This window comes from Elephas maximus, chromosome 3 (assembly GCF_024166365.1).
Source record: "Elephas maximus indicus isolate mEleMax1 chromosome 3, mEleMax1 primary haplotype, whole genome shotgun sequence".
NCBI lineage: Eukaryota > Metazoa > Chordata > Mammalia > Proboscidea > Elephantidae > Elephas > Elephas maximus.
In genome coordinates, this window is record NC_064821.1 from 45,618,261 (window position 1) to 45,645,005 (window position 26,745).

General features: G+C 56.7%; 1 protein-coding gene across 3 annotated transcripts in view; it reads left to right on the plus strand.

Moving 5' to 3' along the window:
• ESPN (espin) overlaps positions 1-26,745 on the plus strand; it is a 36,503-nt gene that overhangs the window by 1,698 nt on the left and 8,060 nt on the right. Inside the window, exons 2-10 of one of the 3 annotated variants that reach the window (XM_049877765.1) lie at positions 2,129-2,322; positions 17,017-17,203; positions 17,371-17,553; positions 17,716-17,847; positions 20,325-20,526; positions 22,045-22,319; positions 24,878-25,039; positions 25,130-25,328; positions 26,581-26,607. In XM_049877765.1, the coding sequence (XP_049733722.1) occupies positions 2,129-2,322; positions 17,017-17,203; positions 17,371-17,553; positions 17,716-17,847; positions 20,325-20,526; positions 22,045-22,319; positions 24,878-25,039; positions 25,130-25,328; positions 26,581-26,607 (1,561 nt within the window). Of the gene's footprint in view, positions 1-2,128; positions 2,323-17,016; positions 17,204-17,370; positions 17,554-17,715; positions 17,848-20,324; positions 20,527-22,044; positions 22,320-24,877; positions 25,329-26,580; positions 26,608-26,745 lie in introns of all 3 variants that reach the window. The other 2 variants (XM_049877764.1, XM_049877763.1) reach the window with 2 other exon arrangements.

A 26,745-nucleotide genomic window follows, 5' to 3' on the forward strand; every position in this document is an offset into this window, starting at 1 on the left:
AGGCAAGGCCCCCTCTCACTCTTCCTGGGAGATGGCTTCTTATCTTCTGGATGGCCCTATTACCACATGGTCCCTGCCCCTTCCTTAAGGGGTGGCATGTGTCTCCCTGAGCTGGTGTCTCCCTGGCCAGAAGCCTCCCTCTCCTCCCTGAACCCAGTGTTCCACTATGCCCGGAAGCCTCCCTTGCCACTGCAGAGGGAAGAAGCATATGGCCTTGTGCCCAGCTTATCAAGTCCCCTGCCCCCAAGCCCCAGTGGGCTTGGGTGCTGGAGGTGGAAGTGTGTGTGTGAATGTGGGGGTGTTGACCTTGGTCCCTGGTCCTGCCCAGCCTGGAGAGATAAGCAGCTTTAGATATGGGCTATAGCATGCTGGCTTCTAGGGCCTAACAGTTGGTGGAGCCTTGGGGACAGGCCAGAGCCCACAGGCCTATGGCCCTTTCCTTACTGCCACCCCCACCCAGAGGCTCAGACCCACAGTCCCTGAGGCCAGTGAGAAGGGAGGGTCTTCCTCAAGAGCTGGGGCCCAGGACATACTTCACCTGGTCCTGCTCAGGTCACCTCTAGCCAGCTCCGTCCTCTGCGCTCATGGGGACAGATTGAACCCAGCTTCTGGTCATGCACAGGCTATCCAGCATACAGGAGGGCCTCAGCATCGTCCTCAGCTTCCTGTGGGCCATTGACGCTCAGCCTCGCCTTCATCCCTGCTTCTTCCTAGCTGGCAGCCCAGTCCGTTTGTCCTGCCTCAGCCTCACTGATGATTCCCAGTGGTGCCCTGGGCCCCAGTTACCTGCTTTCCTCCCTGTTTCTTTCAGGAGCCCCAGAGCTTCCCTTTCCTCAGAGCTTGGCCTTCCTCTAGCTCTGGGTCTCTCACAAGTTCTTGCTGCCTCAGCCCCCTCTGTCCCCACAGTACCCTCTCTCTCTGGGCTTCATTTCCTGGTCCTCGTCTCACTGTGCCAACCCCTCATGGCTGCCTCAGCTCCTCCCCTGCCCCTGCCCAGCTCCTTGCCACCTCTTTTTTGTCTTACGTGCTTGGCTCTGGAGCTTGTTCTGTTCCAGAACCAGTGCCCACTCTCCCAAATGCAACAGCCTCTGGGCACGCACTTCCAGGTCTCTGGTGTTTCACGTCCTTATCCATGTGACTCACAGCACCCGCCTTCTCCAGTGGACCCACACCTGGAGACTCACAGATAATGATGCATTCCGAATTCTGGGCCCAGACCATCGCCCCCCTTCTCCCCGGGGTGCCTTGAGGCGGGTCTTGACCAAGCCCCTCCCAGGGGCTGCCTCGCCCACACCAACTGCCACTGGTTGACTGCCCCAGGCCTGCCCACCAGTACCAGAAGCTTCCTCCTATGCAGGGGCAAGAAGATGGTCTATTCCCTGTGGCCAGGAGCAGGAAGGTCTGCTGGGAGGCTGGGTTCTTGGAGGTGCCATTCACAGAAGAGAGGCCTCTCTTCCCACATGACACACTGGGGAGGAGGGAACAAGGGTTTAAGCTGGATGCAGGGGTGCCCCTCAGCATCTTGGTGTCCCTCAGCATCTTGGTGGCAGCCTGGAGTAGTCCCAACAACCCAGCCATTCTAGTCCTGCTCAGCCCAGCCACCCGAACTCACTCATTCAGACATTTGCACCTTGTTGCCAGCATTTGTGAGGAGTGGGCACTGATTCTGGCACATGGGACAACACAGAGGTGACAGGGAGCTGGGCAGGTATGGGGGAAGGGCTGAGGCAGCCATGAGGGTGGGCACAGTGTGATGAGGACCAGGGATGTAAGCCCAGCTGCAAACCTGTGAGTATCTGGGTGTCAGGCACTGTGGCTCTGAGCCATGTCTTGAGAGCCTGTTGTGTTCTGGGCATGTCAGAGGGTGACCTGCTGTCCTCAGAAGAGCCCGGCACGGTGGGCCGTTTGTGGACTGAGGGTCAAAAAAAGTCTGTCCAAGGACAGACGCAGGATTCAAACCCCTGGATCAATGCAACCCCAAGAACAGTGGCTAAGTGGGGTCTGGTCTCTCTACCAAGGACGGGGAGAGAGGACAGACTGCCCCGGGGGCTGCTGGGAGGCAGGAGGTGGTTTGAGCCAGCAATGGAGGCAGGACCAGGCTTTTGGACTAACTGCTCTCCTCCCACAGGACAAAGACAATTCTGGTGCCACAGTCCTGCATCTGGCTGCCCGCTTCGGCCACCCCGAGGTGGTAAACTGGCTGCTGAATCATGGCGGTGGGGACCCCACCGTGACCACAGACACAGGCACCCTGCCTGTCCACTATGCTGCCGCCAAAGGAGACTTCCCCTCCCTGAGGCTGCTCATCAGACACTACCCTGAGTAAGGACGCCTTTTGGGACCTCTGGGTGGGGTGGGCCAGGGCTCAGGGGAGTCCAGAGCCGGCCATGTCATTCTGCAATCCAGGGAGTGGCCACTCCTGTGGCCTTCCCAGTGGCCAGGGAGCCAGGTGGGAGGCAGCACCTATCCTAGCTGAGATTTCTCCCCTTGAGGGGCTCCCCATGGTCACTTGCCCCAGAGCTATGCAGGCAGATGCTGCCCTGGGGCTCTCCCAAGCTCAGGTCTGTGCCAATATGCAAGGCTGTTCTAAATGGAATAGGGGTGCCATGGTACCTTCTAGGCCTCCTCATGTAGGAAGAGGAGGAGCCGCACCAGTTATCTAACTCCCTATCCAGCCCCTCCCCACCCTGCCCAGAACCCTCCCCACCCCCACCCCTTCTCCTAGGCCCAGAGGTCCCTGACAAGGCCATTAAGAGAGTAGCTGGTCATTTCCTGTGGCCCTGTCAGCCCATCCCTGCTACTCAGGTGGGGACGGGGCACCCAGGCCTTCTAGCACCCTTGGCCTGAGCAGCTAGTCTAAGAAAGCAGCTGGCCAGGGGGCTGGGAGCTCCCCAGGGCAGGATGGGGGCAAAGGGAGAATGGGGCTCACGTGGGGATGCTGGGGGACAGCTACCCAGACCCGTCTGAGGGAGTGGGGACCCATGGCCACAGGGACCTGAGGTGGGATGGGGGCTCTGACCAGCATCTCTTATGAGACAAGTGGTGAAAGAGGTCCCAGCCATAGGAGGGGGGGCAGCTTTGGGGTGAGAGTGCCCACTGCTCCACTCCTGAGGGCACCTGCAGGGCCACTGGCCACCAGGGAGCAGGTAGGAGGCCAGCCCACTACAAGACTTCATGTTAGGGTAGCTACAGCTGGCAGCCGCTTGGGGCAGGCACACTGGCACAGATGCAGGGTGTCCCTACACCCACCAGGCTCCAGTGTGCTCTCAGCTGGTTCTGTTCTCACTAGGCAAGAGGTCTCCTGGTTTGTTCAGTAGGTAGCCAACAGGTGCTCCGCCCAGGCAAGGACCCTCTTTTCAGCCACCTCAACAGGGGCCACTTGGCAGCTACTACAGTGTGAATTCTCACTTCCCTACAAGCTGGCAGTTGGGTCATGTCAGAGACTGGGGCTTCAGAGGACAAGCCCAGAGACCCTTGAGTGCAGGTCCCGGCCTGGACCCATTAGCACCCTAGAGGGCTCTGTCACTGACCACTGAGTTAGACTCTCCAGGTTGGCATGTGGGAGCCGTGGGTCTGAAGGTCCCACCCCCACTGCAGTGATTCTGATGTACACAAGGGGTGGGGACTGCTGCTTCTGTCCTACCCTCTCGCTTAAAGCAGAGGGCACTGAGGTCCTAAGAGGGGAGGATTGTGGTCACACAGCAAGTAGACCTTCCATCAAACCTAACATGCCCAGGAAACTACAGCTGATGGCAAGGTCCACTTAGCTAGCCCAAACTGTGACTTATGACCTGAAAGTGTAATGAAAAATGTGGACGAGAGGGGTGAGGAGAGCCCCAGGCTGACCCCTGAGCCCCTCCTCACAGAGAAGCCTGAGGCCCAGGATGAGCCAGAGCCCTTCGTGGGCTGGAGTACCAGGCCTTAGGGAGTCTCTGCCTGTTCCGTGGTACACCCTTGTAGACTTGGGGTCCTGGGGACCCTGGCCCCCTCCCAGGCCATGCCAGGTGCTGGCTGTGATTAGGCCCAGATGGCCCAGGTTGATGGGCCTCCAGCCTCCACAGGAGTGGCCATGAATCTCAGGGAGGAAGACAGGAGACTCGGGCTTTGTCCCTGCAGTGGCCTGTGGCCTGGCTGATAAGGAGGTGCCTTGTGTGGTTGCCAGGCTGGGCTCAGGCAGGCGGAGGTGGTGGGGAATTAGGTGGGGCCTGATGGGCAGGGGGTCAGGGACTGGTGGGCCCCCGTAGCCTTCCACCTTGGAGGGTGGAGAGTCCCCCTCCCCAAGGCTGGGGACACTCAGGGCTGGGTCTTGGGGAGGGCAGACGCTCCAGCTGCCGAAGCGGCAGGGCCCAATCAGGGGACCTAGGCAGCCAGCTCAGAGCTGCTGCTGGCTCCATGCTCTCCCGTGCCTCCAGCCTGCTGTGAATCACCGTGAATTATTCACAAGGGCTTAGCTCTCTCTCTGGTGGAGGGTGAGGGAGGAAGAGCTCAGATACAGGAGGGAAACTCAATCCCACCCAGGGAGGCCAAAGAGTCCATGGCCATGGCAGTGACAAGCTGCAGAGGAGGTGATGGGCTGGCCAGCCTCAGGAGGGCCCAGTGAATGCCCAGGCTGCTTGGTGAAAGCAGACCCGCAGGCTGAGAGGGCTTGGGATTAAGGAGGACTCTGCGGCCCCCCAGACTACCCCGAGTCTACCCTGTTCATTGTAGAAATTCTCCCAGAAGCCAAAGAATTGCCACAGTGACCTCAGGGCCACTGCCCCTATGAGGGCCTTCCCCCTGAGCTCCCCGTGGAAGAAGAATTCTTAAACTGGGGGGCCTGGGGGCTTGCAAGAGCCAGGCTGGGGCTGTTTCTGGCCTTGCGTCCTGAGGGAGATGGAGGCAGGAGCCGTAGTGGCTGGGAGGGCGGAAGGAAGAGCTCGGCTGGGGCAGGTGGAGGAAGGGCAAGGGGCAGGGAGCCCTCAGAGCCCTGACCACCCTCCAGACACTGTCCAGGCCCAGGAACAACCTCGTGCTCACTGGCCTTCTCCAAATCAGCTTCCGGCTGCCCCGGGGACCTGAGCAGCCAGGGGGAGCTCAGGCCACCAGGAGCCGTGGGGGCTGCTGAGAGTAGGGAGGTTCCAGCTCTCGCTTCCTTCTGGCTCCCATGCTCTGTGGGTCAGTATTGAACTGGAAGATAAGTCTGCTCAGAGATTTTTATCACCTCCGCCTCCCTGAAGATTCTCCCACAGCCTCCCCCAGCAACCCCAGGGGAGGATTGGGACATGCCCTGGCCAGGAGTCTAAGAGTCAGGATAAAACCAGAGCAGATCCTACCTGCTGAAGCCCCACAACCACTTGAGGAGGTAGGCTCTAGAATCAGCCCATTTTACAGATGGACCCACTCCACCAATACTTAATGAGCACCTATGCCAGGCAGTTGCCTAAGTGAACCAGACAGACAAATGGCCCTGCCTTGTAGAGCTGACAGATGTGGAAATGGCATCTCGGAGAGGCCCCATGACTGGCCAAGGTCAGAGGCCATCACTGATTTGCTGAGGGGGCCATGCCCCCCCCCTCAGTCTGTCCCCCACTCCCGGTCTGGCTCTGGTCTCTTGGGCCTCTCCAGTGCCAGTGAACAGCCAGGACTTCCCCTTCACTTAAGCAAAGCATCAGCATGGAACCTGGCTGTTTCCTCTGCGTAGCCCCAGGGCTCAGGCAGCCTCCACCCAGGGCAGAAGAGGCTTCTCTCCCCTTCAGGTGGACAGCTCAGCTCTCACCCTGGAAGGCTGGGGTTCTGCCTGGACCCGAGGCTGCCCCATACCTGCTGGCCTTGTTTCTGCTCAGCCAGGGGGCACTCATTCATTCTTCATTACCTCCCCACCCAGGTCCACCCTTGGTGTTTGTCCAGGTCACTTTTGAAACAGGGCCTGGAGGCAGCGCCTGTACTGGCTAGTCCTCGCCAGGGGGCAGAGGCCCTTGTGCCCTGAGCCAGGTGGAGGCTCTGAGAAGGAGAGGTCTGGGGGGATTGGAAATGCCACTCTGGAAGTGGGGAGGAGCCCAGGAGGCCCCCTCAGAAACCCCTCACTCTGTCTCTCCTACTGCTTTCCTCCCTGATCCAAGACCCCATCATCTCACGGGGGCCTAGTGCTGCACTCCCAACCCCAACAGTCACCCTGCCTCTGTCATTGCCCCCTTCCTGAGTCCTTTGAAAATGTCCACAGGCTCCCCACTCACTACCCGTGAGGGAAGGCCTTCCTCCATCCAGACCCCCTCCCTGGCCACACCCCCAGTAGGTCTCCCCATCAATTACTCTGCTCCCCTTTCCTAGCCTCTTTGCTGTTCCTCCCACAAGCCAGCACCCCAGGGCCTTTGCACTGGCTGTCCCTCTGCCTGGAACTCTCCCCCAGAGAGCCCCACAGCTGCTCCCTCCCTCCTTCCAGCCCTTGATCCTATGTTACCTTCTCAGTGGTAAGACCTACCTGAGCCTGTTTCAATCCTAACTCCCATGACACACACTCACTCCCTGTCTTCCTCACTCTTTTTTTTTTTTTCTTTTTTTCCCCCCGATACTTTATTTATTAGAGCAGTTTTAGGCTTACAGAAAAATTGCACAGAAAGCACGGGGAGTTCCCCTCTGCCCTCTCTGCCACCCCGCACACACGGATTCCCTTATTATTAACATCTCACATTCCAGTGGTATGTTTGTTGCAATTGGTGAACGGACACTGATACATTATTATTAACTTAAAAAAAAGAAAAAAAAAGCAGTTGCCTTTGAGCGGACTCATGGTGACTCCATGTGTGTCAGCAGAACTGTGCTTTACACGGTTTTCAATGGCTGATTTTTCAGAAGTAGATCGCCATGCCTGTCTTCTGAGGGGCCTCTAAGGGCTCACCTTTCAGTTAGCAGGTGCGCACGCTAACCAGTTGTACCACCCAAGGACTCCATTATTAACTGAAGTTCATAGCTTACGTTAGGTTCACACTTTGTGTTGTATAGCCCTATGGATTTTGATAAATGCTTAATGTCATGTGCCCTCCTTTACCGTATTGTACGGGGTAGTTTCACTGACCCCCAAATGCTCCACTTTTTCATCTCTCTTCCCTCTCCCTGACCCCTGGCAGCCACTGACCTTAATGTCTCTGTAGTTTCGCTTCTTTCAGGATGTCATATTGGAATCACATTGTGTGTAGCTTTTCAGACTAGCTTTCTTGTTCCCAATTCCACCGGGCCCCTCCTTTCTCAGAGTAGTTTGATAGGAGGTGATGGGCTTGCTCCTTAAGTGGCGGGGGGGGGAGGCCATGAAAAGCCTTTCTGAGGAGGTAAGAGCTGAGGAAGAAGGAGTCAACATGAGAGCATTGCAGGAGAGGCACTGGCGGGTACGGAGATCTGAGGTGCTCAAGCTTGGCTTTACCAAGTACCAGAAAGAAGGTCCGGGAGGCTGGGAGAGTTGCAGGAAGTGAAGGCTTCCAAAGACATTCTAGGCACACTCACGGATTGGGATGTAAGGCTGATTGTTGTTAGTTGTTGTTCTTGCTGGTTGCCCATCGAGTCCATTCTGACTTATGGTAACCCCATGTATACAAAGTAGAACTGTGCTCCATAGGGTTTTCAAGGCTGTGGCCTTTCAGAAGCAGATTGCCAGGTCTTTCTTCCGAGGCAGCTCTGGGTGTGTTCAAACCACCAACCTTTTGGCTAGTAGTCAAGTGCTTAATCCTTTCTGCCACCCAGGGATCCCTGACTATTCTAGAGTCCTGCTGAATTCTAGGCTCCATTTCTTCCCTAAAAAAAAATGTTGCCGTTGAGTTGATTCCGACTCATAGTTACCCTATAAGACAGAGGAGAGCTGCCCCATAGGGTTTCTAAGGAGCAGCTGGTGGGTTTGAACTGCTGACCTTTTAGTTAGCATCCAAGCTCTTAGCCAGTGCACCACCAGGACTCCATATTTCTACCCTGGGCCAGGCCTAATTTGGATCTTTTAAAATAAGCCAGGAGGACGCTGAGAGACCCAAAGCAGACAAAGGTGCCAGGACTTTCTCTTCATAGCTGTCCTACACCACAGTGATGAGATAGTGTCCTCACAGTGTAAGTCCTTGCTGGCCTCCCTTGGGGCAGGAATTATTGGCAGTGGTGAGGACCACTGGAAATGTCAGACTCAGTGGGCAGATAACTCCTTGTTCCTTGTGGCAGCATTAACAGTGACCTGGCTCAAGTCCTGGATGAATGTCCACTAACCTTTACAAGCATTCCACATTGTTTCTGGGTAATTGGAGTATGACTTAATAGTCACAGTCTGTCCACATCATCTTTTTTCCCAAGAGAAAGAAAAACACACATGCCGTGATTGATATGATCAGTGATAGGGAGCTTCACGCTGAGAAAGACAGCTTTGGCCAAGGGTCTTCAGTGACTCCTAGGGTTTGGACACAGGAAGAAGAGTGGCGTGGAGTCCTTTACTGAGACAGAGAAGGTGGGGAGGGAGGGACTGAGGGCGACAATCTGAGAGATTTGCTTTAGGTGTGTATCTGAGTTCCCTACGGCTGCTGTGACACAAATACCACAAGTGAGTGGCTGTAAAGAACAGGGTTTTATTTTCTCACAGTTCAGGAGGCTGGAAGTCCGAATTCAGGGCTCCAACTCTAGGGGAAGGCTCTCTCTGTTGTCTCTGTTGGGCAGATCCTTGTCTCTTTCAGCTTCTGTAGCGCCGGTGTTCCTTGATTCCTTGGCAGTCTTCACGCACATCTATCTTCTTCCGGTTTGTGCTAGCTTCTGGCTCTAAAATGGTCTTTTCATAACTCAGAAGTGATTAGGTTTAGGACCCAACCTACACTGATATGGCCTCATTAACATAACAGAGAAAACCCTATTCCCAGATAGGATCACATCCACAGGTAGAAGAGCTTAGATTCCAACATATATTTTGAGTGGACACAATTCAGTGCATAACAGCATGTAAAGTTTGAGAGGCCTGTGAAATGTACAGGTAGATAAGGTGGTCTGAAGTGGGGGACTGGATGTGAGGGCTGGATGTGGGGTCCAGGTCCAAGCTACAGAGAGGAGCAGCATCAGGAAGATGGATGGCCTTTGACCCCAAGGAAGTAGACAGTCTCACCAGGGCACGAGTGCACTTAGAAAGGAGGAGGGCTGCCTTGTGGCCTGGGGCACCCCAATATTTGGAGGGGGGTTGAGGATGAGGGGCCAGCAAAGGAGGCTGAGAAGCGCCTGGCCAGTGTCCACATGGGTGCATGTCTTGGTCATCTAGTGCTGCTACAGCAGAAATACCATAAGTGGATGGCTTTAACAAAGAGACATTTATTCTCTCACAGTCCAGTAGGCTAGAAGTCCAAGTTCAGGGCGCAGGCTCCAAGGGAAGGCTTTCTCTGTCTGTCACCTCTGGAGGAAAGTCCTCGTCATCAGTCTTCCCTTGGTCTGGGAGCATCTCAGCACAGGAACGTCAGGTCCAAAGGATGTGCTCTGCTCCCGACACTGCTTTCTTGGTGGTATGAAGTTCCCATGACTCTCTGCTCACTTCTCTCTTTTATCTCTCAAAAGAGCTTAGCTTAAGACACTATCTAATCTTGTAGACCTCATAAGTATAATCTTATAGACCTCATCAGTATAATTGACACTAATCCATCTTATTACATCATAGTGGTAGGATTTACAACATATAGGGAAGTCACATCAGAAGATAAAATGGTAGACAATCATACAAGGGAATCATGACCTAGCCAAGCTGACAGATATTTTGAGGGGACACAATTCAATCCATGACAATGTGCGTCCAGGAAGCCAAGAGAAGTGAGTGTTTAGAAGAGCGGACGGATCCTCTGTGCTGACCGCCAGTGAGTCGTCAAGACACTTGAGGACAGAGAAACCTCTGGGTGGTAACATGGAGGTGCCAATGTCAAGACTCAATGACAGATGAGGAGGGACAGTGGGTCAGGACAAGGGGGCAGCTGGGAAAGCCAAGACCTCCCTCCCCTAGGAGGAAAAGTTGAACTTTTCAAAAGCTTCCTCACAAGAGGCCGCTGAGAAGCCGGCCAGCAATTAGGATGCCCATATGCCATGTGAGGAAACCAAGGCTCAGGAAGTTAAGGAACTCATCAGGGCCCCCATAGTGGGGTATAGAGTGAAGGCTGAGCAGAGGTAGGGGCTTGGTCCTAGAACATTTTCTTGTGGCCATTGGCATGGTGGGCTGGAACCAAGCCAGGTCCAGAAGTCAGAAGTCCTACCAGGACCCTACTCCTCTCCTCAAAGCAAGTGGCCTCTGGGTGGCACAAACAATGCCCGTTTCTGGGCCCCGGCCTGACCCATGCTTGGCAGGGAGTGGCACCCAGGCCAGCAGTGCCCCCCACCCATGGCCAATCCTCCAGAGGCTTGGGGAGCAGGAATTTTAGAATCAAATAGAGGCTCCCCTTCCCAGGCCGTGCTGGGCACCAGGCTGTGTGCGGTACAAGGACATTCTCATCCAGTCCTCATGGGCTGGGGCAGCGCTGATCACCCCATTTCATGGATGGGTTTGAAAACTCAAAGGGACAAGAAACAAAACCATCACACAGCCAGAGAGGGAGACCACCAGGCTCACGTCAGGTCCCTTTGCAGCAGAGGCTGGGCCCCTCAGAAATCCCTGGTTGCCCCCTTCTCCAGCACATCCCACCAACACACACACGGAACTGAACTCGTCAGCAAAGCAGGGTTCCCAAGTTCTGGGCAGCTCAGCCCAGTGAGTCTGTGGAGAATAGCAGTGGTCCATTCCGTGCATTGGGGTGTGGGAGGCACAGACAGACAGACGGACAGAAGGCAGGAGGGGGTGTGAACATGCATACCTGGAGTCTGTAAAAATGGCATGGGATGGTGTCTGACCTCCTCTAACTTCACAAGGTGGAGGGAAGACCAAGATCGACAGCCCAAGGCTGATGCATATGAGGCGGAGATCAGACATGCCTCCTCTCTCTTCCATCTTCACCAATTCTGACACCAGCCATCCCTCCCGTAGCACTCTCTACTTCTCTGCTGGGTTCAATAACGCATTGCAATGGTCACACAGAACTCACAGACCATACTCATGATTATGGGGTTTATTAGGGAAAACAGGTTACAAGTCAGGATATAGTTCTTCCATCAGGATAGCCTCTTCTCAGCTATGCCCACAGGCACTCCCCTCTCTCACCCTCGGCCTCTGCCCTGTTTGGGCAGGTGTTAAAAATCTATTCTAGCTCTGCCGATAAGTGCCCAGAGGCAGCCCGTTCCAGCAGCCAGCCTCCTGCCCAAAGATGCTCAGCCTTCTCACTCTGTGGGCCAGGAAGCCCACCAAACCATCTCCTGCCGGTCTCTTCTGTTGCTGTTTCTCTGCCACCACCTCTCACAGTCTTCAGTATTACAGAGTGTTCTCTCTCACTCACTCTCAGTCTCCTGGTTCCAGGGGCTTCTTAGCGCAAGGATCCCAGGTCCAAAGGATACATTCTGCTCTTGGTTCTCCTTCCTTGGTGGTAGTGGGATCCTCTCCTTCCCGCCTCTGGGTTGGCTCATTTAAAGCCCAGCAGGACAACAAAACTGACCAATCCCCTTGGTGGGACACAATTACCCTGTTTGCACAGTCCCACCCAATCACTCCGGGGGGAGTTAAAAGACCATGGTGAGAAAGGCCACATAAAAGCAGTTAATCACACCTCAGGGTCAGAAGCCTAAATCCTGTCTGCCTCTTTCTCATCTGATGACCTTCGTCTCGTTACTTAAGCCCTCTATGCCTCAGCTTCCTTGTTTGGAAAAAGTGAACAACACTGACACTGACCTTGTGGGGTGGTTAGGAGGCCTAGATGAGAGAATGTGGGCATTGTGCCCAACACAGTGCTTGGGTGACAGTAAATGTTCACTAAATGGTGGCTGCTATATTATTATCCATTATTATTATTACTACCCAAAAAAAACCCCAAACCAGTTGCCGTCGAGTTGATTCTGACTCATAGCAACCCCATGTGTGTCAGAGCAGAACTGTGCTCCATAGGGCTTTCAATGGCTTATTTTTCAGAAGCCGATCTCCAGGCCTTTCTTCTGAGGTGACTCTGGGTGAATTCGAACCGCCAACCCTTGGGTTAGTAGCTGAGTGTTAACTGTTTGCACCACCCAGGGACTCCCATTATCACTACTACTATTATTAATTCATCTCTCCAGTGATGGGAGTTTTATTTTGTTTTCTTTCTCATCCATATTTTTATAATTTTTCCCAGTGAGCATGAGGATACCCACTCTTCTTCTTGCCTCCAGGACAAGGTACATGAGGATAACAAGGCTGGGACCACACTCCCACCCAGGCCCATCCACGTAGCTGCCCCATGTCCTGGGGTCTCCCAGGCTGGAGGCTCCAACTCTAGAATGGGGGTCATGAATACAGGGGCAAAGACACTAACAGCGATGAGCTTGGCCAGTTAATGAGTGGTTATTACAGTCCAGGGGTGCATCCTGCTCTTCACCGGCTGACTCACCTGATCTACACATCACCCCTGGGTGTCAGCAGCATCTCCTACGGCTGAGCACTCCCTTCTCCTTGAAGCTCTCTCTTCACTTGGTCACCTCCCACCTCTATGACTGCTCCTTCTCTGTTTCCTTTGCCGACCCCCATGTTCTCTCTGACAGCTCACTGTTGGGGTCTCAGGCCTGGTCCCTGTTTAAACATTGTCCATTCCCTCCACCCAGGGCTTTCAGTGTCGCTGCTGGGCCAACAACTCCCAATTTCATCCTTGACTATTAACCTAATGATTGGTGGTTTGATCCACAAGTAGTACCATAGAAGAAAGGCCTGGCTATCTGTTTCCATAAAGATTACAGCCAAGAAAACCCTAAGGAACAGTTCTGCTCTTAACACATGGGGTCGCCATGAGTTGGAATCAACTTGATGGCAATGGGTTTGGTTTTTTTTGGTTTGGTCTCATCCTTGAATTCTAGACTCATCACCCAACTGCCTACATGACTGATGTCTCTCTCCACGTAGGTGTGCAAAGGGCACCTCAAACTTCCCCTGGCCAAAAGTCAAACTCTTGATTTTTCCACAGTAAGATCTTCCCGTCGTCGTAAGAAGCAACTCCAGCCTCCAGTTGCCCTCACACGTCATTCCCTCACATCCAGTCTGTCGGTGGATCGGATCTGGGGCTGCCCTTGAGAACAGAGCTAGAATCTGGCCACATCCCATCACCCCTGCCCCATCCTCCTTCAGGCCACTGTTATCCTGCCCTGGATTATTGCAACCATCCCTACCTGGTCTCCCTGCTGTGCCTTTGCCCTTCTGTGGTTTATTCTCAATGCAGCAGCAGCCAGTTGTTGTTAGGTGCCATCAAGTCGGTTCCGGCTCATAGTGACCTTATGTACAACAAAACGAAAACACTGCCCTGTCCTGCACCATCCTCACAGTTGTTGTTTTGCTTGAGCCTGCTGTTGCAGCCACTGTGTCAATCCCTCTCGTTGAGAGTCTTCCTCTTTTTCGCTGACCCTCTATTTCACCAAGCATGATGTCCTTCTCCAGGGACTGATCCTTCCTGACAACATGTCTAAAGTATATGAGACGCAGTCTCGCCATCCTTGCTTCCAGGGAGCATTCTGGTTGTACTTCTTCCAAGACAGATTTGTTTGTTCTTTTGGCAGTCCATGGTATATTCAATATTCTTTGCCACCACCACAATTCAAAGGCATCAATTCTTCTCCATTCTTTCTTATTCACTGTTCAACTTTCACATGCATATGATGCGACTGAAAACACCATGGCTTGGGTCAGGTGCACCTTAGTCCTATGCCACCAGGGTTTCCCTTATTGGTCTAGTTGTGAAGATTTTTGTTTTCTTTATGTTGAAGTGTAATCCATACTGAAGGCTGTGGCCTTTGATCTTCATTAGTAAGTGCTTCAAGTCCTCTTCACTTTCAGCAAGCAAGGTTGTATCATCTGCATAACACAGGTTGTTAATGAATCTTCTTATAATCCCGATGCCACGTTCTTCTTCATATAGTCCAGCTTCTTGGATTATTTGCTCAGCATACACATTGAATAGGTATCGTGAAAGATACAACCCTGATGCACACCTTTCGTGACTTTAAACCACGCAGTATCCCCTTGCTCTGTTTGAACGACTGCCTCTTGATCCATGTATAGATTCCTCATGACCACTACTAAGTGTTCCAGAATTTCCATTTTCTGCAATGTTATCCATAATTTGATATGATCCACACAGTCAAATGTCTTAGCATATTCAATAAAACAGGTAAACATCTTTCTGGCATTCTCTGCTTTCAGCCAGGATTCATCTGACATTAGCAATGATATCCCTGGTTCCACATCCTCCTCTAAATCTAGCTTGAATTTCTGGCAGGTCTCTGTTGATATACTGCTGCAGCAGCCAGAGGGACCAGATTTTGACATCCCTCCCCCATCTCAGGGTACAAGCAGATCCTTCCAATGGCCCAGCGGGCCCTCCACAAGCTGCCCCCACCCCAACCTCACCTTCAGCCACACTGGCCCTCTCTTTCTGTTCCTGGAACATGTTCCACCCTCGGGCTTTGGGAATGCTGTTCCCCCACAGTCCCAGGCCTTCCTCCCTCACCTCCGTTTACCAGTACCAGTGGCTGTGGAGTCAAGTCTGACTCTTGGCAACCCCATGTGTGTCAGAGTAGAACTGTACTCCATAGGGCACATCCGATGGCTGATTTTTGGGAAGTAGATTGCCAGGCCTTTCTTTTGAGGTGCCTCTGAGTGGACTTGAACCTCCAACCTTTCTATCAACAGCAGAGCTTGTTAACTGTTTATACCACCCAGGGACTCCTGTCTTCTTTTAGTCTTTGCTTGTTTCTCATCTTCACAGTGAGGCCCTCCCTGAATCCCACCCCCAGTCCCTGGCATTCCCTCTCTTCTGCCCCCACTTTATTCTTCTCCACAGCACCATGTCAGGTGACCACCTGTGCATTTCTTCACTTTTTTTTTTACTCTTATGCTGCTATTTATTTAATATTTCTTGATTTTTTTAAGGTCTGTCTCTTGCAGCTCGATTTCACCTGTTCTTTGTTGAGTGCTTTGTCCCCAGTGCCTGGGACAGAGCAGGTGCTCAGTAAATGTCTGTCAAATGAATGGACAAATAAGCCCTATGAGAAGGGACTGCTGTTATTCCAGGAACAGAGGGGTCCAGCATCTCCCCAGAGCCTCCCTGTCTCCAGAGCCCATGTTACTCCAGAGTACTAGCTGTGGATGGGCTTGGTAACAGGGATAGGCTGGGAGTACCACCACTGCCCCCTGCTGGCCCAGATCCTGCCTGGTGCCAACTCCTTGGGCCCAGGCCAGCTGGCTGGGTGTCTCTGGGTCACAGACACCTGCCAACCAGGTGCTGGGAGGGCAGGCTAACTGCACACACTGCCTTGGGCCTCTCCTAGGAGCCAGAGGGGGCCCAGGGCCCTGGATGGTGGATCACTCGGGCCTCTGATCCCCAGGACCCCAGCACTCGCTGTGCATTGGTAACAGGGTGAATAATTCAGGCCACTGGGTGTTGGTCATGAAATATTGAACAGGCTGCTACTGACTCACCAGCATGAGAGTGCAGATGCAGGGGCAACGCAGGCACTGGGGCATGGAGACCAGTGGCCAAGGGCCAGAGTGTTCCTGAGGAGAGGCATGTGGGTGGGTGCTTGGTCTTCTAAGCTCTGGACACAGTGTGGCGATGTGTCCCAGGCCTGGCCCCTGCTTCACCCAAGATGAAAGAGGGCCATGTTCAACATCAGCCTGGCAAATGGCAGCTCTGTGGTTTGGGGAGGGGTGGTGCCCACATTAGGGAGGAAGGAGAGGGCAGGGGTTGGGTGCCATGGGGTCTGAGGGGTCAGGAAAGTGGACAGAGGCCCAGGGTTGGAGGGACAGGGAGAAGTCTGCTTGGGGAGGGGGGGAAGGACAGAGGAGTGTGGGAGGAGGGGAGGGAGCCAGGTCATGGGAGGGGTGACAAGAGGGTGGATGGATGGTGGGGGAAGGCAGGTGGGAGGGAGGATGTGAAGCCAGATGAAGAATTGCCCTTCCTGGGGTAGAGAGGGCTGATCCGAGAACAGTGGGACATACCCGCCACCTTTGGCTTCTTTGAGGGTGGTGGGCAGCTCTGGAGTCTGGACCTAGATTGTGGCTCTACTTAGTGCCCAGCTGTGGTAACTGCACCCTGTTCTGTCTATTCCTAAACCAAGCCCTCCGTACCCATTGCCATGGAGTCGATTGATTCTGAAACCAAGCCCTACAGGCACTACACCAAACCCTACAGGCACTACACCAAACCCTACAGGCACTCATTTGCAGTCAAAAAAATTGAGGCTCAGGGCTGTGGTCAAGCCAGTGTCTCTGCTCCCCTGCAGCAGTCCGGGCCACTGGGCTGGTTCCCTCTTCCCCAGTCAGAACAGTCCCAAGCTAGGGCCCTGGGAAGCTCCTGGGACCAGATCCCAAGCCCTCCTCATTCCATCCTTTCAACTCCCTGCGTGCCTACTATGGGCCAGGCCCTATGTCACACACAGATGTGTGTTCACATGCCACTTACTAGCTGTGTAACCTTGGGCAAGACACAGCCCCTGAGCCTCAACTGTTCCTCTGCAAAATGGGAATGATAATAGGGCCTAAGAGCATTCAGAAAGCTTTACTCAGAAAATGGTGGCCACGCCGTGGGGCTGCCAGAATTACAAAGCGGGATGCCAATTAAATTTGACTTTCAGATAAACAACGAATACTTTTTTAGTATAAGTATGTTCCAAATATCGAGACCCGCGGTGACATTGGTCAGTATGCCTGAAAAGGTAGGGAGAGGCCAGGTCACTGCGGTCCCTGCAGGCCTTGGTGAAAAAGGCAAGTGACTCAGAAAGATTTGCATTTTAGAAAGGAAGGGGCAAGCCAGATGGGACTCAGAGGGAGTCCTAGAGGCAGGAGCCCTGTGGCCAGGCCCTCTCCGACCCAGGGAGCCCCGGAAGGGACCGAGGGGTGTAGGGAGGCTTGGGTGGGGGGAGCAGGAGCAGAGAGCCAATGGGGCTGCGTCTCCGCAGGGGAGTGAATGCCCAAACCAAGAATGGTGCCACGCCCCTGTACCTGGCGTGCCAGGAGGGCCACCTGGAGGTGACGCAGTACCTGGTGAAGGAGTGTGGCGCAGATCCGCACACGCGTGCTCACGACGGCATGACCCCACTGCATGCCGCCGCGCAGATGGGCCACAGCCCTGTCATCGTGTGGCTGGTGAGCTGGGGGGGGGGGGGATGGGGGCGGGGCCCGGGCGAAGCCAGCATGGGGAGGGGCAGGCCCTGGAAGTGGGCTCAGCAGGTAAGGCCAGGGGACAGGGGGTGGGGCCAGAAAGGGGCTGGCGCCAGCCCGGGTCCCTCCTCCCCCGCCCTACTGCTACCCAGGTGAGTTGCACCGACGTGAGCCTGGCGGATCAGGACAAGGATGGCGCCACGGCCATGCACTTTGCGGCTAGCCGCGGCCACGCCAAAGTGCTCAGCTGGCTCCTGCTGCACGGGGGCGAGATCTCAGCGGACCTGTGGGGCGGGACCCCGTTGCACGACGCCGCAGAGAACGGGGAGCTGGAGGTCAGAACCAGACGCGGGAGGGGCGGTCCGGGCACGAGTGGGCGGGGCTGGGGCCCAGAAGGGACGCGGGCGCCCTCTGCTGGCATCGCGCTCTCTTCACAATCCTGCTCTGGAGTGGGGGTCACGGCTCACAGACGGAGTTCTCAGAGCGTGCCCCCACAGTGCTGCCAGATCCTGGTAGTGAATGGCGCGGAGCTGGATGTCCGCGACCGTGACGGGTACACGGCTGCCGACCTCTCGGACTATAACGGCCACAGCCACTGCACCAGCTACCTGCGCACCGTGGAGAACCTGGTACGTCCCAGGCGCTCCTCCTGCCAACTTACCTCATTCCCCCTGCCCCCTAGAGACAGATGTCTTTACCCCATTTCCCGAGGAGTCAGCTGAGGTTTAGGGAAGTGAAATCCCTTGCTCGCGCTCACACAACTAGTAAGTGCCTTGACCACCACAACCCCAAACCAGAGCCCCTGCCCATGCAGAGTGAGAGAGTGGAGGCAAAAAATCCAGGAGGTGGAGAACGCCTCCCTGAGTCATCTTGACAACAAGAGCTAAAGCAGCTGAAGAAGTCACAGGGCAAGCACATACCAATGGGAGGAGCCAATGTCCCTCAGCAGGCCCTTCGTGGAGTGCCCCCACCTACCCACCCACGTACATAAGTTCATTTAACCCCCACAGCCACCCTCTGAGGTAGGTAGTGTTAGTGTCTCCATTTCACAGATGAGGAAACTGAGTCTTAGGGAGATTAAGTCCTTTGCCCAATATCACACAGCTCTTAAGTGGCAGATTCTGGATGGGCCCTGGGTGCCTGTCCGAGGCCACCTCTCTTGGCCACTACACTATAATTTACTTACTTCATAGCTACTTTATAACTGGAAACCCATGTAATTCTTTTTAAGTTGTTTTATTATGGTTAGACAGCTGGGAAGTGAGCCCCTGATACATGTAGTGGGTGGTTCCAAGCCTAGGGCCCCCCTATCTGGCATAGTGTCTCCTTTGGTCAGTGCCTTCAAACGATGCCTTCCGAAGGACACCAGTCAGCTTTAGGGGCAGCGTGGCCATGAGAGGTGCTGGGAAATGAGGTTTGGAGGAGAGAAGGCAGGATGTCCAGGCCCTGTCTGTGAGCATGTGGGGCTGGCTCTGGTTTTGGGAACTCCAGAGCAGAGCAAGGTGCAGGGGTGAGAGACTGTGGTGAGACCCAAGGAAGAATACCCCCCCCACCACCAGAAAGGGCTGCCCAAACACAGCAGGTGATACAGGAGGCAGTGAGTGTCCTTTCTGCACCAGAGGTGTGTTCCTTTCAGCTGACTTTGTTGAGGGGCTTGGTGACACCAGAACCCCAGGGCCCTCCAGCCCCTCCCAACAGCCTCCGATGTGGTGGCTGTGCTGGTAATAATGCCACAAGCTCCACTCACTGAATTCACAATACATAAATAGGAATGGCTGACACATATGGATTCACTGGGTGCCATGCCCTGGCCCTTCACTAACTTTTTTAATCTTCTTTACAACCCAGTGGGGCAGGTAGTGTTATACTCATTACCAGATGAAGAAACTGAGGCACAGAAAGGATAATTGACTTGCCCAAGGTCACACAGCTAGTAAATGGTGAGGTGGAGTTCAAAGTCAATGCTTGAAGCTGCAGAGCCTGCACCCCTAACCTCTGTTCTCTGCTGCCCACTGAGGTCAGGGCTGGGTGTCCCCCAGTGCCCACTACTATCAGCCAAGAAAAGAGCATCCTCAGGCTGCCCCCCAAGCTCAGCTCTATGACTGCACCTTGGCTCATGGGGTAGGCAGCAGGGTCTGGCCTTCCCAAACTGGGTGGGGTGTGGGGTGTGGGAACCCTGGCCCCCTCACCCAGGCAGACGCAGCTGCAGCAGTGACAGATCCAAGCCACCAAGGATGCTGGCCCAGAAAAGGCAAACACTCCCACAGAGCCCCTAATTACAGGGCCAATGAGCGTGGCCGCCAAGCCGTTACCTGGTGCTGGGCCTGCTTCCTGCTCCCGGGGGGCCTGTGACACTTCTCAGCCAGGGAGGGGGCGCAGGGCAAGGAAGAGCAGGCCTGGGTAAGAGGCAGCAGAGAGAGCAGGTTTGCTGGCAGCGGGGACGCCATGGGCAACGTAAGCAGAGCCCCCACCCCAGCCCGCTCCCACAATGGGAGGGACAGGCCTGTGGGCAGGGGCACAGATGCCTGTGGGGGATGGCAGTCTTGGCAGCCTAGGCTTGGGCACAGATCACCTGGACCACCTAGACCCCCACTCTTTCCCCAAGGGCCCCATCAGAAGACAGAGCTGGGCTAGCGTTGGGAGGCTGCTCTAGGTTGGGCAAGGAGACAGAAGGGGTGGTGGCCAGGCAATGCGGGATCTGGTCTCCTCCAAGTTGTGGGCTCTTCCTTCTGGCCCAGCTGCTGCAAGTCTTCTCACCAGCGGCAGCACCAGAGCCCCCTCCCCACAGATACCTCAGAGCCAAGGCCCTCTGCCCCTTGAAGAGGAAAGAGAAGGCCCCTTTCACCCCACCAGTCTCGCAACCCTCCAGCTAGGGAGGAGCCAGGGGGTGGGAGTTTCCCAGGATCCTGTGGGCCTTTGGTAGAGTGGCTGGTCTTGAACTTTAGCCTGGGAAGAACCTGGGAGACACTCCAGTGATGGGGAGAGGGAGCCTAGAGAGAGACATGGTTCACCAAGGTCGCACAGCAAGGGCAGGCCTGAGCCCCAGCCAGGGTGCAGCTGGTTAGGGGACGAAGGTGCCCTTATGCCCCACCCTCTTTCCCCCTAGAGCGTGGAGCACCGCTTGCTGTCCCGGGACCCATCCGCTGAGCTGGAGCCAAAGCAACCTGACTCGGGCATGTCCTCACCCAATACCACCATGTCGGTCCAGCCGCTGAACTTTGACCTCAGTTCGCCCACCAGCACTCTCTCCAACTACGACTCCTGCTCCTCTAGCCACTCCAGCATAAAGGGTCAGCACCCTGCCGGTGGTAAGTGGGCTGGCTTGGGAGGAGAGGAGAGAAGAGGGAGGAGGGAAAGCAGGCTGGAGTCAAGCCCTTGGGCACTAAGGGCCAGTCCAGGGCTTCACTGCTCATATGACACCTGGAGCTGCCCAGGTCACCTGCTGCCTTGAACACCTAAGAGGGGACACTAATGCTTGTGCATGTCCATCACAAACACACATGGACAGCCACACATATCCCTCCCCCACAAAACCCACACACCTCCCACACACAATTCCATACCCTCACCCTCACCCAGGCAAAGATACCCCAGACCTTACACAAGCCTACCCAGCCTCAAGAGTGCAGGCTTGTATGTGTGTACACACTAATATACAGATAGGAATGCACGCCCACTGTCTTAGTGTCCTGCTGCCATAACAAATGACCACAAAGTGGATGGCTTTAAAGGACAGAAGTTTATTATATCACAGTTCTGGAGGCCAGAAGTCCCAATTGGGGTCTCAGCTATATCGATTCCTTCTGGGGGCTTTGAGTGAGGAACTGTTGTGTGCCTCTCTCCTAGTTTCTGGTGGCTGCCGGCAATCCTTGGTGCTTAGAATTGCACCTGCCTTTGTGGTCATATGGTGTCTCTGCTCCCCCTGCATGTGTGTCTGTCTTCCCTTTTCATAAAACACCACTCAGAAGGGATTAGAATTAGGACCAAACCTGCTTTGGTATGACTTAACTGATAACATCTTCAGAGAAAGACCCTATTTCCCCAAACAAGGTCACATTCATAGGTATAGTGGCTAGGACTTCAATTTATATCTTTGGGGGACACAATTCAGTCCATAACACCCACACATATGGAGCCATGCAGATATATACACATACCTGCTTATACACAGGCAACCACCCTCCATGCCCACACCACAGATGTGCACGTGCATACACACCCAGTACCCACAGACCAATGCAAACATACTCATAAATGCAAAGAATCACGTGCACATGTGCACACACTCAGAAATGAACACAATGCACAGACACTCTGGCAGAAGCCCAGGCATGCGTGCACACACACACTGGCCACGCCCTGGGCGTAGCTGGCTGTCCACCTGCAATACCTGCTTCACACTAGGTGGCGATCTGCAGAGTTGGCGGGGGGGGGCGGTGGTTGGGAGGTGGGGAGTGGGGGGTGGGGGTAGGGGTGGGGGTAGGGGTGGGGGGGTGCCCTGCAAAGGTCAGGTGTGGCCATTCCTACTTCCTGCCATCCACCACTGCCAGAACTGCCCACAGGAGCTGCCCCTCCCATCTCCAGATGGCACTGCCCCACAGGCACACCCTGGAGCCAAAGCCTCTTCCAGACCTGGCTGCTTGGTCTTCCCCCAAAGAATACAGGGCAGGCAGCCCTGCCAGGGCCACAGGGAGGCCACACTCAGTAGTGCCCCTGAGCCTGCCTGGCCCCTTGGCAGGTTGTTTTCAGGCAGTGGAGGGTCTTGGTTCCAGGGAACAGCCTTTGCCTCTCTCATACTCACCCTCCTTCCATCCCCCTGTCCCCAGGGCTTCCCAGTGCAAGGGCTGCAGACATACAGACTTACATGGACATGCTGAATCCGGAGCTGGGCCTACCTCAGGGCAATATGGGGCAACCCACACCTCCACCGGCACCGCCACCCAGCTTCCCCCCACCACCCCCACCCCCAGGCACCCAACTGCCACCACCCCCACCGGACTACCCAGCCCCCAGACCCCCTGTGGGGCTCCATGCAGCTGACATCTATGTGCAGACCAAGAACAAACTGCGTCATGTGGAGACTGAGACCCTCAAGAAGGAGGTACTGAGCCCTCACCACCCCCCACCGGCCTGCCTCCCAGCGGTGGGACTGGCCAGGGTGGGAGGGTGGTGAGGGGTAGCAGAGGGCCAGCAACTGGCCTTGGTGGTGGGTACAGGGCCAGGGTTGCACCTTCAAGGGTTGCAACTCCTGGACAGCCACCATGGGGCACCGCCCCTCGCTAGGCTCAGGAGTGGGCACTGAGGACGGGGAATAAGTGAGACAAAACCTCTGCCCTCAAGGGAAGTCAGAGTGGGGGGCGGGGCTCAGCCAGGAGCTGAGACCTTGCCAACCCTGAGTAGTAGGGCTGTCATGGAGCTGGCAGAGAATATGTCTGCCCTTCGGTGGACCCACACATGCCCACATACCCTGGTCTCAGTGAGGAATGGCCCGAGTGGGCCCAAGGTGGGTGGAGGGTGGAGGAAAGGGGACGGAGCCCTGGCAGGACTCGGTGCTTACTGGCATTGGGGTCTGGGGGAGAGGATATCACTGAGGCTGACTTCCTAGTTTGGGCTTAAGCACCTGAGTGGGTGAAGGGCCAGTCCTGAGATGGCAGCTGTGAAAGAGAAGCAGTCTGTGAGAAGGGGGTGCGTCCAGTGTGGGAATGTTGAGGGTGAGATGCCCAATGACTGAGGCCTGGAGGATCCAGGCTGAGGTTCTGGGAAGGGCGAGAGGAGAGAAGATGGAAAGCTGGTCTGGAGTGCTCTGGGAGTCCTGAGCAGAGAGACCCAGAGAGGGCCTGGGGTGGCAGCCAAAGAGACAGCAAGGCTGGTCTGAGAAGTGGGAAGACAGGTGGCCAAGGGGTGGCCATGGTGGGGTGGGGGCCTCCAGGGTCCTGCAGGAGCCCTGGCTCTACCATTCTTTCTCAAGCAGAAGGCTAACCACCCAAGGGCAGAGCTGAGTAACAGATGGCCCAAAATGGGGGAACACCACAGAGACCCCAACCCCATACCCAGGATGAGACTTCAGACCAAGCTCTCACGTCGGTTTCCCCTTTCATCTCCGCGAGGGGCGGGGAAAAGGGCGGGGCCTTCCAGGGCCTGGAACTGCAGACGTTTTCAGCTTGGCATGTGAGCCCAGCCCAAACCCGCGGGACAGGTGGCCCGGCCTCAGAGCCCGAGCGCCCAGCTGCGCGGTCCCCGCAGCCCCTCCCGGGTGCGTGCGTGCCGGGCCGCAGGCCCCGGGGCCGCTCCACAAAGAGCTCTTTGTGCGCCCGCCGCGCCCCCCGCGCCGGTGCCCTGGCCGCGGGCCGGACCAGGGTCGTAGCATCCGCGCCTCCGGGGCTGCAGGGGGCGCCGGGGGCAGGCTGGCCCAGAAAACAAATCCCGCGGTGTCGCGTTTCTTGCAACGTGAGACCTGCCGGGCGGGGCACGGAGGGTCCGGGGCCACTGCGGGGACGCACGGGCTGGGGGTGGGGCAGAGGGACGGCCCCTGCTGGGTCACTCGGCCTTTGGCCCTGCCGCCTCTCGTCCTTCTCTCTGCTCTGGACTTAGCGGGGGGCAGCCGCGACGGGGTCGGCCACGGCGCTGTCACCCGAGCCCAAGTTGCTGCCCCTGAAACCCGAGGCTTGGACCCGTGTGTCGGTGTCGCTTACGCGGATGGCGATGGTTTCCAGATGCGGGAGGGGAAGGACTGGGACGCGACCCGGAGCCGGGGCCAAGGATGGGGGCTCCATTGCCCGCGGCCTGGCCCGCCTTGGGGCTCAGGCCGGCGGAGAGGAGGAGTGGGGGATGAAGGGCAGGTGCTCCCCACCCAGCTGAAAGGGAGAGGCGCGGAGAGCGGGGTCACATCTGCCCCGCGGGGCTGGCGCGGCGCAGCCGCCAGGTGTGGCGGAGCAGTTGGGCCCCGGCGGCATCCCCGGCTACTGGGGGATTCGGCCTGGGATTGGCGGGCCCTGGGTGATGTCAGGCCGCCTGAGCTCGTAGGGCGGACGTACGCGGGCGGGTGCGGGCAGGGATGTAACCTGAGAGGAGGGATCAGGTAGCGCAGGTGTCGGATCCGTGCCACCCCCGCTGCCAGGTGCACAGCGGGGGCTACCGGCACAGTCGCAGGTAGGAGCGCCCTGAGCCACGATCTGGGCAGCCCGGGGCCCTGGGCAAGAGGGAGCCTAAGAGGTCACGGGCTCTCCGGAGGTGCTCCCTAGGGGCGGGACCCCGCAGGAGAGTACTCTGTAGAGTCTTCGGCCCTCCGCTGGCTCTGGTAGCGGGAGTGGGGTGCGGCTGAGGCCTTAGCGCTGGCCCAGCCCCAGCTGGGAGCTGTCCCTTCTCCAGCTACCCCTGTATCTGGGCTGGGCCACCCCGCCCCTGGAACCGCCCCTTCTAGCCTCTGTGGCGGCCCCTATGCCCCTTGGCCCACGCCCAGAATCTCTCCCTGTAGGGCCAGCTGAGCCTGCCAGGCCACCGAGGCCCCCATGACCCTCGCCCCATCCCCGCTCTGAGAACAGGAGGGCCTTGGAAGGCTGCGTGTCCTGCCTCTAGACGGCCGGAGCTGGGGAGGTGAAGAGCTGGCAGAAGGGCACAAGGGACGGCTCAAAGCCCACCCTGCCCGCTGTCTTCCCGCAGTTGAGTTCCTGCGACGGCCACGACGGACTGCGGAGGCAGGACTCCGGCCGCAAGCCCCGCGCCGTCAGCAAGCAGCCCAGCACCGGGGACTACTACCGCCAGTTGGGCCGCTGCCCCGGGGAGCCGCTGGCCGCGCGCCCGGGCATGGCGCACAGCGAAGAGGTGCGTGTCCGCCAGCCCGCTCCCGCAGACCGCCCTGGGCCGGGCCACATCGTCCGCCGCTCACTCGCCGGCCCCTCTGCTCCCCCGCAGGCGGCACTGCTCTCCGGGAACCACGTGCACAACGGCTGCGCCGTCGACCCCAAGGGGTCCAGGGAGCTGCCTCCGCCGCCGCCGCCGCCGCCGCCGCCCCTGCCTGAAGCCCTGAGCTCGCCGCCGCCGGCGCCACCTCTGCCCTTGGAGGGAGCGGGCTCTGGCTGCGGACAGCGCCGCTCTTCCTCGTCCACTGGCAGTGAGTGGGGCCGGCTGGAGTGGTGGGGGGCGGCGCCAGCCTTGCACGGGGAGGGAGATCTAGACACCGCCCCCCGCCCAGCTGCGATTGCCCTAGTCTTTCCTCCTCTCTTCGTTCTTCCTGCTGCCCCTACCCTTATGGGGACTTGACCCCAAGCAAGGGAAGGCTCTGAGCTGCTCTAGGGCTGTGTGGCCTTGAGCAAGTCCTCTCCTCTCTCTGAGTCTGCCTCCCACCCCGTAGGGAGGACCCTCCAGCTCTGATGACTGGTGTTTCTGATGAGCCGGTGCTGGAGGGAAGCTCTGAGAAGTGGAACTAGCTTCAAGTGGGCAAGGCTGCTGTCCAGCCTTTTCCTGCTGCTCTCTAACCTGAGTCTCTCTTCCACTTTCCACTTCTTTCTCTGATTCTTCCAAGTGAACACAGACTTGAGTCCTTCTCATATGTGTGTCTGGGACTCTTCTGAACCACAGTACCCCCTCCCCCAGGGGCCCTGGGTCAGCACACTTTCCCTCCCTCCCAGCAAAATCCCCCAATCCTTTCTGAAGAGCCAGACTGGGACCCAGGACACCTGGTTTTCTTTTCTGTAAGTGTCCCACCTGCCAGGATTCCTGGAAGGCCCAGGAGTCAATTGTTTGAGAGCACTTTGTAAACACTGGACCCTCCCATCCCAGTCTGGCAGGGGAGCCTTCCTCAACCAGCCACTCTGGATAGGGACCACACTTAGCATCATCCAAAGCTTTATCTCCCTGACCAGGATTGCAAGGGCCCAGAGTAGGGCCAGTTGGGCCCCCTGGGGTTCCTATGGAGTCCAGCCCCAGAGCCCCTGGGAGCTTGTACATGGCCAGGTGATCCTCCAGAAAGGCCCGCAGCCCGTGTCCCACTCGGGTGAGCATCTCCCTCCACCTGCAGCCTGAGGCACGGCAGAAGCTAGGAAGAGAAGAAAAACAGGTTCTGGGCTTCTCCAGACACCCCTCTATGGGTACCCTATCCCAGCCTTAAGCCAGGATTGAGGTCCTGGGGGGGCAGGACCCCGGGGCGCTGGCACAGTCAGGAATTGGTCAGGCCCCCCCCCACCTCCTCGCACCCATCTCCTAGCCCCAGAGGGGCTTGAGCCAGGGCCTGATGAGCTGGAAAGCTCCTCCTCTCCCCTCCTCCTGTTCTCCCTGGTACTTAGCCCTCTCTCCTTGTCCCTGCCCGCCTCGGCTCCCTCCTCCTCCTAACTTCGCTGTTGCTTCTCTCCTCTTGGTTTTCCTAGAAGTGAGAGTCCTGAGGCACAGGAAGAGTGAGTAGCTCATTGCGGCTGGGGCTCAGGCTGAGGCGCGGGGCAGGGGAAAGAGGCATGCGCAGGAGAAGCCAGGCAAAAGGGCCCGGCCTCGAGGAAAGGGCAGGGCCAGGGACCAGCAGGAAGGGGTGTACCCTG